At 44.3% G+C, this 13,047-nt stretch overlaps 1 protein-coding gene across 1 annotated transcript; it reads right to left on the reverse strand.

Moving 5' to 3' along the window:
* Window positions 1-544: 544 nt before the first annotated feature.
* On the reverse strand, window positions 545-8,771 carry LOC118796062 (otolith matrix protein). The gene is made up of 9 exons (XM_036554893.1): window positions 8,693-8,771; window positions 7,645-7,781; window positions 7,074-7,176; window positions 6,347-6,532; window positions 5,656-5,830; window positions 4,522-4,589; window positions 2,438-2,622; window positions 1,077-1,248; window positions 545-597 (listed from the first exon to the last, which is right to left on the reverse strand). Exons 1-9 carry the CDS (start codon window positions 8,769-8,771, stop codon window positions 587-589), a joined length of 1,116 nt encoding a protein of 371 aa, XP_036410786.1. The 3' UTR covers window positions 545-586.
* Between the last annotated feature and the right edge of the window lie 4,276 nt (window positions 8,772-13,047).

Raw genomic sequence — 13,047 nt, forward strand, 5'->3', positions numbered from 1 at the left:
AACCTATCTATGGCCACACTGTATTAAATGCGCGTCACCCTCATACATTTCCCCAAGCGGCGAGAGCCCTTTAAGAAGGGTTCCGTGTTCCATTCCGATGTACATAATTAGCAGCACCATTACAAACACACAGCCCCGCCATCTGATACCCTCAAAGCCACTTTCTCCCTTAGGCTGGCATGGCATTTTCTGAAGTCAGTTCCACGTATTGAGTTGCAGGGGAGGCAAGGGGGGGGGCAGAGAATGGGCAAGGAAGAAAGGCCTAATCCACCGGTGGTGTCCAGTGTCTCCCGGGCGGGCGCGACGGGCGCGGTGGGCCCGCACCAGCCGTGAGAACTGACGGCAGAAAACACGGCGCGAGCATGGCGCGGCTACTTCGTTACAAAAAGCCAAGGCGGGAAGAAAGGAGAGCGACAGCGAGAGAGAAAGGAAAAAAAACACACACACACTACGGGGCTTGGGAGCGGAGCAGCGCCTAGGCCGTCTAAGCGGCACCACATCAAGCAGAGCTGGGAGGGGGGACCGGTGTGGGTCGAGCCGGGCGGGGAAGGACGAGGGGAGTGGGGGTCAAGGCTGCCCGGTCCCGCTAGCACAAACCTGGGGAGAGAGTGAGGATAATTAAGTGAGACCAGAGAGTTTTTAAACTCCAGGGACAAGGCGCCGGCTTGGTTGTGACAGAGGACACCCCTGTGTGCCAGCCATGCTGATGTTCTGACAGTTTCAGAGCAGCTCTGAATGGCATTTACTCTGTGTGCTGCAATTCATCTCTTTTACAGTTTCCCTCCTGTTGGCTTCCGCCCAAGGTAACGTTGACAAAACACTTAAGGCCGGGGATGATATGTCAAATAAGCCACCTTTCATTTTACAGGCCGACACTGCTCAGCACTCACTTGCAGATATTTTTCAGCGGAGCCAGGCTCGCTGTGCCACCCACGCGGCAATGCGGCGGCCCCGTGTGCTGCCTGTCCCCATCTGATCTGATCCCGGATCAGAAAACCAACCCCTAATCCTATGCTTAGCCATTCCTCAAAATGCTGGCAACTGATCTGGGGTCAGCAACCCTGCGCCCGGCTCACCTTCGCATTCAAAGGCCTGCAGCACAGTGGTGTAGGAGGGCCCCAGCCACGACGTGTAGCTGCCCACCACCCTCAGCAGCTTCTGGGTGGCGTCGCTGAACATGACATCCGTGTCCCCATAGGCGGCGGAGGTGAAGAGGGAGAACCCCTGTGTGGCGTTGCCAAACGCCGTCTGATGGAGAGAGAGAGAGAGACAATAGAGAGAAACAGACAGAGAGCAAGAGTTTGGGAGAGAGGGATGGATAGAAAGGCAAAAAGGAAAGAGAGACACGAGAGGCGAGAAAAGAAGGGGAGAAAGACGAAAGGACCGTCAAGGGTTGAGGAACGAAAAGAGAGGGACAGAGAAAACAGAGTGTGAGAGTGTGAGAGAAAATGCATAGTAACAAAGAGACAGGAAGTAAGGGGAGGAAAAGAGTGAAGAAAGAAGGGAAGACAAATGGGTCGAGAGCAGAGTGAGTATGACGGGCAGGAGAAAGGATGATAGCACTCAAGATTTTTCAGGCATTGCAAAAAAAATCCCTGTATTGTCATAGGAGAATCTCTATCAAACAGTACCTGTGAACAGTGTGACAAGAGCCTCATCATTTCCTGCTCATTCCATTCCACCCCATCATTCAAACAAGCTGGACGAGACCTTTCTGTTGTGGCATTTGCAGTCGCCCGCGTTGCTATGGGCAACACGCGGCACAAAGCTCCGGAAGGCTCTTCTTTTCTCGCAGTGACAGAGTAACAGTAATGAAAGCTCTCGGATGCAGTCGGAATCGATGGACACCCAAGGGCTCTGCTTGTAGGTGCTTTGAGTTTGTCGCTCATTCTGACACGTCCCGTAAGGTGAGGGCAAATCACGTGCCAGGAATGTAGACTTTACAGAGACGTTCAATCCATCGGCTGTGTCACTGTCTCCTTACTTCTTGCTACATCAAAGCAAGTGTGTCACTTTTTTAATCTTTCAAAATAGTTTTACTCATTTCAATGATCATCGCACTTGTGATGATGCATTAGAACAAGAGGAAAATACATTCTTTCTTTAAATCTTTATCTAAACTCAAAGACAAGTACAGAGGACCACAGCTGTTTAAAAGAATGGCCCCTGAGCTCTCTCCCACAAAGGCAGCTAGAGGAACAGCAACCACCAATTCATCATTTTAGTTAGTCATTTTCTCAACTACAGCTCAGTAAGAACTGAGCTCCTATCCACCTGGTTGCAGGTTCAGTTCCCTAAATCACTTCAAAAATAGCTCCAAAAACTATCCATCTTTATGCATGTGAAGCATGTGGAAAATAAAGTCGAACGGTGTGACCTGCGGGTGATGGGTACGCACGGTGTTGGTTATCTGTCCCCCCGCCACTTTTGCACTGACCTGCACGCGCTCCAGGAACTTGTAGACCCGGCACTTGTCTTCCAGGCGCACCACCACCGCGTTGCCAGGCACGGAGGCCAGGTGGCACGTCTTGTGATCGGAGAGAGCCGCCTCCCCCCCGTCCGGGCACAGCAGCTTTAGGTCCTCCAGCTCCAGGTCCATGGCCCACGATTCCTTGTTTTTACCTGTGTGAAGGGAGCCAGGTGGGGTGGGAGGAGAGGAGGGAAGGCAAGATGGGGGAAGATGGGAAAAGTGGAAGATGTGAGTAAAAGAGGAAATATATGAACAGGAAGAGGAAGTAAGGAATTATGTGGGTGAAGTCAAGGAAGACGAAAAAGAGGAAGAGGCAATACAAGATGAAGGGGAAAATGAAAAGGAAGAAGATGATTTTGAGAAAAAGAGGGAAAGAGGATGAAGACAGAAGATGGAAGATGATGATCCTCTTGCAGGTACACCAGAGGTTATGCATATGCCCAGTGTGTCTGTATATGAACAGTATAATCAAAATGTTATGGACATATTCAGATGAAAATGTAAATAATGGCTACCTGTGGGACAGGAAAGAAGTTATTCCATTCCTGACTGTTAAGTTGCAAAGCTGGAGGTATGGACCCTAATGTACCAAGAGCCATTGTGATTATTTCCTTTGTCATTCTAAAGCAGGGAAAGATGACTTTCACAAGGGAATAGCGGGTGTGTTTTTAATTATCGATATGATGACTCCCAAGATGTCTCCCAATGCGTCAGTATAGAATCCTCAATGCTGAACTGCAGGGCCCTGCGGGGCATACAGCAAGTGACAGTTCTTACTTCTGCGTGACCATCAGAATAATCCTCGTTAATGCCGTCCCGGACTGCGGGCGCTTAGCGTGGCGCAGGGAGAACAAAGGCATTGCTGTGGAAGAGCGCTCTCCCTCAGTCATAATGCCTTACATAACCCGGAGGAAGCAGATCGTATTAATCAAAACGCAACGAGAGACGCGGAGCCTCACGTGAACCCGCGCTAACCGCCTCTGCCGTCTGTGACCGTCATCTCCAGCGCGAGGGACAAAAACCAGCGCTGTCCTGTCCCGACAACACAGTGAAATACTGCCACCCTGTGTCAAGTCAGCGTACTGTAGGTTTCAGATGATTGTGGTTCTTTCAGACAAAAGACCTGCTCACTGAAACACTTTGAAGTTTGAAGCGGCACAAATTATGTTGTCAGCAGTACTAGCATTCAGGGATTGACAGCATCAGTTTCAGTTGAAATTAACAGAAGCATTGCATAACCAAGGATGTTTAAACACAATATGTTCATTTAAGCCAGTACAAATAAATAGCAATAATAGTAGTAATAATAGCAATATAATCATGCCTTAATAACCTTGTTGTTTTAATTGGTAAATTACAGTGGATACAAAACATGTCCTTACTAACACCCAGACAGAGACTTTTTCCTGTTTAAATACAAGAGCCAATGTTGTCTACCTAAATGTATGGCCTAGTCCTAGTGGAAAATGGGGATCCTCAATTTTCAATACAATGACTGAATCGTTTCTCATTTTAAACTGTACATTTACATTACACTAACAGAGATGTGCTGGACAGACTTTAAAACTTCCAAGGCTGTAAATTCAAGAGCAAATCAGACTGATTCGCAGTGGGCAAAGTTCTAAATCCATTGCAGTGCAATTCAGCTGAAATGAATGTTATTTTGTAAATCAGTATGTAATTGTGTGATTTTTTTAAGTGACAAAACATAAATGTTTGACACCCAAATGCTCTTTTCAATTCTGGAAACATATTTTGAGTTTCAACATTTTTCAGTGACATGCAATTAGAGTAAAATCAAACCAGTGGAAGATAAAAGGTTTGGATTTTCTTACATAATGAAAATTCATTAGCCAATTCGCTGACCTCCAAATGCTTTTATGGATGTAAAAACAGCAGTTCCCAGTAAAATAAATAAACAGATAACTAACTCTGCAAATTAGTACCCATTTTCTTGGGCCCATGGGCATTTAAAAGCAAAAAAATACATTCTGCTGGCTCCAACATGGGAACTGGAGACTGTACAGAGGGACAAAGGCAAACACACTCACCATGCATGTTGTCGAAGACCGTTGTGTGCTTGACGAAGGCCACGTCTCCCAGGTTCTCTGCCACGCATCTGCAAGGCAAACACATGTTGTCGGGTCACTGATGGAGCGTTTGGCGCTTCTCACAGCCTTTTCACATACATTTCCCCCCACCCCCCATTATCTGGTTTAGCATTGGCCTGCAGGCTGTCCTGGGCTTCTGTGTAACAGAGTTTCTGTGCCCAACCCGGCGCAGTGATGCAGTGCGCCCAATGTCACGTTTGCAAGGCACCAGGGGCTTTGCGTTAATGAGACTGGCATCGCAACTAGTATCTGCAGATGGAAGAACAAACCCGCTCTCTTTTCTGTGCGCAGACAGGATGGACATTGGGGTAGCCAGAGGATAAAAGGCGTCCACCTTAAACTGTTTGGGAAAGTTTTCCCCCTGAAAAGCAAAATATTTCAAGCTCTCAAATGAGCCTCTCTCCTTCACTGTGCTTGTAGAGGGAATCTGGCTTCACACGCAAGCTGGTTTGTTGAAAAGTATCTGCACACGTTTTTGTTTTAATTAGTGTCATTTTACCTTCCCCCTTGGCTAAAACGGACTCCCATCAAACCCAGTGCACGTCGTGGGGAAGATGAGAAATCACTTTCAGCATTCCCGCCAAGCAGAGGCTGGCAAAAGCATGGCTTGTATGTTCCCTCCACCCCTCATGCCACATATCTCATCACAATTTCAATTTCAGTTTCCTAAATATCAAAATCCCTGGACAAGGAAAGGGACCCTTAAAATCAGGACACAGCTGTGGTGCTGTGAAAGACTGGGACAGCATGGTTTTCTTCTATTGCGTCTACAGTGAGACAGATAGGGTGTTTAAGAGCCTGGAGATCAGCACTGCTCCAGTACCCGTTTACACATTTAGACAAGGTGATCAGCTAGAAGTGCGATTTGGTCTGAGCACCAAAATCACAAGGGAATTGAATTCTGACAATTAGCCAGAGATTTACAGCATTTCTTTGCGGAATTTAGTAGACTGCAGCATTTTTGGATATATAGCACTTCTCATCCAAGCTCCTCAAGCAGTTGAGGGGGAGGGGAACACTCAGGAGTGTAGCACCCGTGCAGGGGTGCCCATTCAGAGAGGGGGGTGCGTTTACCTTAAAGCGCCGGCCTCCCCGAAGTGTCTTTCGTGGGGGTTGTTGGCGCAGATGTGCCGGTCGTTCTCGTCCCCGATACAGGCCTCACACAGGTTCTTGGGATTGTTCCCTCGGGGGTCGTGCTCTGGGTCCTTCACTCCCGGCACACAGCTATATCCGAAAAAATCCCCCACCACTGGCGCCCGCAGTGAAGGAGGCATTAATTCACACAGGAAGCCCACACAGCGACTGTCGCACATCATACATGGTATCATTGCCACATGTTTTATCCCTGCTTCTGTAATTAAACCAACCATTATTAACAAAGTGATGTATTGTGATTTCATATGAGGCAGTGGAATGGAGTCGTATGGCAATGAACAGGAATTGTGACCTGGTAGAGGTCCCCTCAAATAGAGTTCAACTTCTACAAATTTTCCAGCTGTTTAATAAATGTGCACTATGTGAGTGATCTAAGTTACCTTGGATAAGAGGATCAGAGAAGCAAATAGATAAGAACATAGGCATTTTCTGGGATGGTTGCAGAAGTAGTGTTGTTTTTTACAGTACATTTACATTCATTATCTATACAGATATCCTACTCCATATACAGTGATTAAAGATAGGCTGTCTGTGGCTGGATTTCTGTTTCTTAGGGAGTGAAAGGATCAAAGCGCCAGGCAGTAAAGGTACATTGAACCCCCTCTCTTACCGCGGGGGAAGTTGCACAGCTCGTCCACGCTGATCTGGGAGGAGTTGACCAGAAAGCCAATGGGCACGGTCCAGCCCACGGTGGTGCGGATCCCGGGGTGACAGGAGCTGCGCTCGTGCATCTCCAGCAGGGACAGGTCACCCGAGGACCTCCTCGCCAGGGCCACCACGTAGTAGCTGATGCCGTCTGAGAGAAACAGGGAGAGAGGGGGTGGAGAGGAGGGTGGGGGAGTCACCGTCCTGATACACAGACCCAACGCAACCTGAAACCTATAGTTTAGGTCAGGCGTGTGTTAGGAGAAATGCATGGTGTGGTTTCTGTTTGGCAGTGATCAAGGATTTCAGTGAGGTGGTGCTTACATTACATTACATTACAAGCATTTAGCAGGTCTTATCCAGAGTGACTTCCATCACAATAGAACAAAAGTATGTCCATTCAATTTATATAAGCAACAGTGTCAGACCAGGCTAACAACACTCCCAGACCAGTGAGTGTGAGCATAACACTATTCAAGCCCTAAGACAAGTTAACTTGTGTACTCTGATGAAAGACAAGGCATCTGGGGGTTAGAACACGTTGAAGGCAGAAACATGTCATTCTAAAATAACAGATTGCCATTATTCTCTAGGACCTGGGCTGGCAAGAAAGCGGTGGGGGTTCACATGGAGTCACACCCCATCAAATGCACCTAACCTCTCGTGCAGCACAGGACCAGTCCAGAACTCACCCACTCCATTGTAGGACTCCCCAGCCGCCACTTCCAGCCCATGGCACCAGCCAGCGGCATACACATTGTCGGCATCCATGGTGGCAGCGTCTGCTGTCCCATTCTGCAGAAAGGGACGGCACAGACTCACACTTGCCGTACCAAACAGCACAGTGCATGCACCTCGTACACCTCACACACTTCAGTTCTACTGCATGTGCACTTAACTCGCAAGTAGTTTCCAAAAACCAAGCCTCATTTCCACTCTAGAAGATCGCCTTTATGTTGCTCATAACGGAGGATTTTACAGTTGCTGCCCCGCCACCCCCCCAGCTTATGTTGTGAGTGTGTTAAATTAAGTGTTGACAGATGGACATCCCAAACACTGAACTGGGATCAGTTTCATCCTTTCACGCAAAATAGTTTGACAGGATTAGGTGTGCAACTGTTGACCATACACCAGTGCCTGGCGACACCATCCACCTTGGTGATAAATCAGTCATGCCCTTTGTTAAAGTTCTCAATTGCTTTCCGTGTAGATCTGTCTGTATGCTGTGTCCATATTTCCAGGTGTTTAAAAGGGCTGCCGTACCTTAATTTTCTCCATGCAGTCAGCGGCGTTGGAGCCTCTGGTGCACTGAAGCCTGCCGCGAATGTTTCTGGCTGTGACATTCCCGGCGAGATCCAGGCATTTCTGCTCCTCTGCATCAGAGACTACGCACCATGTGACTAAACCAAAAAAAAGCAATTTTGTGAAAAAGGAGAACACATTTAATCTGGGCTCCCTTGATATCTGCCCGCTCTTGTGGATATATACCTTGTCCGCATAAGACACTGAAATTGGGTTTACGTTTGCTTCCTTGGAGGCATTTTCATAAGTTGAACAAAGAAAATAGAACTGACCTTGTAACAGCAGTTTGTCCGTTTCCCTAGCATGCACACCTATCCACGGCAACTTCTATCATTGACTTTTTGCACATTGTCCACTCACACTGATTGATATTCCTAAAACAGTTCAGATACCAGTACCATGTTCAAAGCTGCAGTGCCCCACTGGGGATTCAAGCTAACAAACTTCTGTGATCTGTCCTAATCTCTATGTTGTACTGAGTCCCAGTTCAATTTTTGCAGTTATCGGTGCAAGTAACTAAATGGGCTATCGTGTTGTCACTTTAGGTGGGTCTCAGTCAGAAGCCCACCAACAAGCATAATTTTAGTAACATGACAATTTAACATGACAATTTACTTTAGAAATGAAAAACACACATACCCATATTATATCTTCAACAGGTCATTTTATAGTTAACCAGATCGACTATGTAATTAAAATGATGCAATTTCTTGGAAATTCAGATACTGTTTCTATGACCCGTGACTTCTATTCTCACATTATTTCATTTCTAAGAAGTACTGTGTGGATAAATATTCTGTGGGCAATCTCCTGACAGCTTCTGACAGTTGCTGACAGCTCTTTAATTACATAGCAGCGGTAGTCCTGTGCAGTGGTGTCTGGGTCAGAGTGATGTGCACGCTTTAATGCTTTGTATTAGTCAAGTTCAGGCAATTGAGATTTCGCATCCTTACACTACACAGAACAGAAAGGTAAGCAAAAGCCTGTAGCAGAAAAACAGAGGACTTACTGATGTTGTCTTGACAGGACAGGCTGACCAGTACCAGAAAAAGGAACCCCAGAGTGAGGTCCATCGCTGGAAGTTCCATTTTTGACCTCGAAGAATCTCTCGAAAGGCTCTTGAACTGAAAAACTTGAGGGGCGGGAAGTTAAGCAAAAAAAAAAAAAACTAGAGCTCAAATTGCCCCCTCTTATAACCACAGCACCCAGACAGCTCGGGGAGGAGGGGCATATCAAAGGAGAAGAAAACTTCTCTTTATTCTTTTTTTTTTAATCAACTAACATTTTTTTCTCTTTTTTTCATTCAAACTGGATAGCCGTCTAGCATTTCTCCTTCAATTACTCTGAGATTTGATGGCATGCAACTCCCGCACACTCCACCCGACCTGGCACCAAACAGGTCAGATCATTTCTTTGCTTTATAATTAAGTCAGAGACAATGTCTTTTTGTGGGTAACTAATGCCCGAGGAGACTAAGCCCCTCACATGCCAGGAACAACCCAGGCTTTGATTAACGATAGAGACAGGCAATGACAACAGCGCGGTCTATTGTTCCCGCATCGATCGAATGATACTTAAAGGGAAAACGTATAGGCTACCTGATACTGCACTCCCCGCCTCCTCCCCCACCCCCTATAATAAGAAATTAATTTACAAAAAAAGGAACTAAAACGATTAAAGGAGAGCCATCTCACAAAATGCAATTTCACGATGACTCCAGCACATAAGAGATTATCACAGATTTGGGCACCTCCATTAGCTAACTCCATTAGTCAAAATTGAACACATAAAATCCCCTGAGCTTTTTTTTTAAAGAAGAGTTAAGTCTATAAGTGGACTTGGTTAGATAAGATCTTACCATTCAATACCCTATACACACTGCCACCCTCCATGAAGGGCTAAAGATGGTTGACCTCCACAAAAAGGAAGTCAAGATTAAAAAAAAAAAAAAACATGAACGTTTCAGATTAACATGATTTGGTCTTTACTATTTAAAACAGTATAGCCATCTCTTTTTCATAGTGATTTAATAACAATAGAAATTAGAAGACTTTTACACAGCATGACCCATAAGAATTTAAGAACAAGAGCATATGGCAGTCTTTTATTTAGGTTTTGTTTTATTTGAAATGAAGGGGAAAAATAATTAATGAGTACAATTCATACATCAAGAGGACATAATCAGTGACATAAGCAAAAACATCAGAAAGGAACAGGAGAAAGGTGACCAAAGGTTTGACCTGTTTCAGGCTGGCATTTAAACCTACATTGAATCTAACTACAGTATGTGCTGGTCTTGTTTTTTAATATGAAACTCAAATGAGTGTTTCAGGGAAGTTATTTTTTTCCTTAGTACAACACCTTTTGTTAATGTCAGCAGCTGCCAAACTCATGATGCTAAGAAAATTAAGAAAGTAACACTTGTTTAAATTTGTTGGTCACAGTGAAGGGCAAAGCACCATGCGGTTAGATTGAACAGATGACTTACTGTATGTTTAGCAGAAGGGCTGGAGGAGATTTTGCCTGCTTATCCGTTTTAAGGCAATGACTTCATTTTCCATTTTTTGCCCGTATAGAAAAATGACAGAGTCATTAATCAACAAGCTATTTTAAAACTGAAAGTGTCAGGCCACAAACTCCTTGGGTCTTATCTCAACAAGGACACTTTCCTTCCTCACATCATTGAGATATACGCCTCTAAATTTAGGATCAGGGAAAGGCATAAAATATAACACTATCATGTTTTTATAAAATAGTCAACTATGAAGTCATCACATTCACAGTCATCATATTCAAGTGATGCAATATATCATGTCATAGTCAATCTTTAATAGCAAATAAATTGATTTTTTGTGATATTGAAAACATTCCTGATTTTAACACACTTTCAGGATATGTCTTCTTGACTGTGGTCCTGTGGTATTACAAATGTTAACAAATCATGCCTAAAAATGCACAAGTATCCCCATTGCAGACTACCATGCTGAATTAACCGGAAATTGATTTTATAGACGAGGAGCATGTTGTGAGTAGATAGTGAGTAACTGCCCTGTGAAAAGACTGGTGTCCTCTCTGTGGCATCCACTGTACACCAGCTGCTTCACACCACAGACAGGAGGATAAGCTCCACCCCTTGAGTCTTCAAAGTTGAGATATCCCTTCCACTCCAACTACATGTGGAGAAGCTCAGTAAGCATTGGCATCATTTGCAGTAAAAAAAACCATGCAAAATTAGTAAGAAAAGCCTAAAATATGAGAACATGCTCAGGGATTACCATTAAACACACACAAAAAACACTTTACTTTCTGAGGGACAGAGCCAAAACACTGACAGTACCTTTAATATTGATTGAGTTAATCCTACTTGATCTTAGCTACAAACCTGATCAAAGAGTGCATTCATATAAGCTGTAGTGAAACAGGAGTCAACATATTACTCAGAAGGTTCTGCACAACCTACGCATTGAAGACCACAGCCAAAGCATGATCGCGGACAGGTTCAAACGGTCACTGTACATAAGAATACCTCTGAGGGGGGCATTTTATACAGCTGCATACAGACTCTGAAGCTGAGCAGATGGAGTCTTGAGCTGTGGCTGCTCTCACTCTACTGAGCACGCCCAGTTCCCCATCCTAGTGACTTCATTGTGACATCCCCTAACAATGATCATTTTCACTCCTTTGAGAGTATAGATTCCTGAGAGCCACTCAGTTACACAACTCCCCTTTCTTATGTGCCAAAACATGTCCTGAAAATGTGAATTCACAGAAATAAACCAGACTTCAAAATTGTGAATCACGTGTCTGTGTGGGGAAACTGCACTGCACATTTGTGCTCCAGAACTGTTTAAATTTGAAAATTAAGGTCAAAGTCACTAATTATGAAAAGGCCCCATTACTGTGGCACTGAAACCGATGTGACACAAGTGACTCCGTGGGAGTACCCACTCGAAATGTACATGGTCTGTAAGTCTATTTTTAATTTCCTAAAATGACATGCCTGATTAATGAACACAATCTTACAGATGGACACAGACAGTTAAATCTGTCTCTTTATAAAAGAACACATTCATTTACATCTGCAAAAAGTCAAAGTCAACTTTCTGCCTGACTCTGATCTGTTGGTTCTAGGTGTATTTGTTGAACAGTGGAGAGAGATGCATAATAGTCATGACCTGTTCAGAAATGGCTGTCTGACAGTTGCACACAACAAAGTACAGAAACAAAACATAACAATAGGATTATAAATAGCAAATTGCCAAACACTCAGGCAACACTTAACAGATTTTAAATAGGAACTCTAAATCAACATTGTGATGCACATTGTGGGACTAAACAGAATGACACTCTGCAGACAGCATCGGTTTTAACGCACACTGTTGTCAGAATTAACAAGCCTTGAAGAAGAGCGCTTATCAGGGCTAAATTAGAAATGACGAACGCTAACGATGGATGCATTCTAATATGCAGGTTCAAGAATGTGTTTCTGTATTTTCTGTGTCCCACCTCCCCCCACTGACATTAAAGATCCACTTTCAATGAACGTTAGGCACCAGACTAATTTGTTGCTGCGAATTTCTGAGCTCTGGGCCAGTGGTGGTCATTACAATGTGACGTAAAAAATGTAAATTCACTCTGCAATAGGTATTTTTTACATTCTGGGATTCACTGATCAGGACCTGAAAAACAGTAACAGGTGGAAACACCTTTGACCGGGACCTGAAACAAACAAATGTAAGCATGAATTTTCAACCAGGCTCTGACACAAAGACATCTGCACAAAACACTTCAGCCGAGCACTGAAACACATTCTCTATTCCCACCAAAGTAACCTGTCTGAGACATGGTGGAAAGTATTCCACTGCAGTACCCATGCTGAAATAAATCATGAATTTGTACAGAGGGCTAGATGCACAATGGTATACACACCTAAGCATAAGTCCATGTAGTTATAAAGCTTTTGTTTAGCAAAAATGTTAGCAACTTGGAAAAAAACAGCAGTTAGCCTTATGTCTGTTGTTATCATTGTTGCTAAAGGTGCAATATCCCAAGCACACAACCAAACTGTTTTTTTGATAAATGGTAAGTCAGTGTAATAACTGATGACTGTCCTGATATACCACACACCTAGGCCAAGTATGCACAATTGATAAGGAGACATGTCACAGTGCAATTAGTACGTACGTAGTTTTTCCATTGTTACACTCCCAGCTAAAATTCACAAATTTTGACATTTTTCTCCCTAACCAAAGCCTCCTGTAACATTTCCTCTTTCCTTAACGCTCATCCGATGCTTACAATCCACGACTAAAAACACATTAACAGATATCAATAAGACTATAGCTCGGATTGTTTTTTTTTTTT

This window comes from Megalops cyprinoides, chromosome 20 (genome assembly GCF_013368585.1).
Source record: "Megalops cyprinoides isolate fMegCyp1 chromosome 20, fMegCyp1.pri, whole genome shotgun sequence".
Classification (NCBI taxonomy): Eukaryota; Metazoa; Chordata; class Actinopteri; order Elopiformes; family Megalopidae; genus Megalops; species Megalops cyprinoides.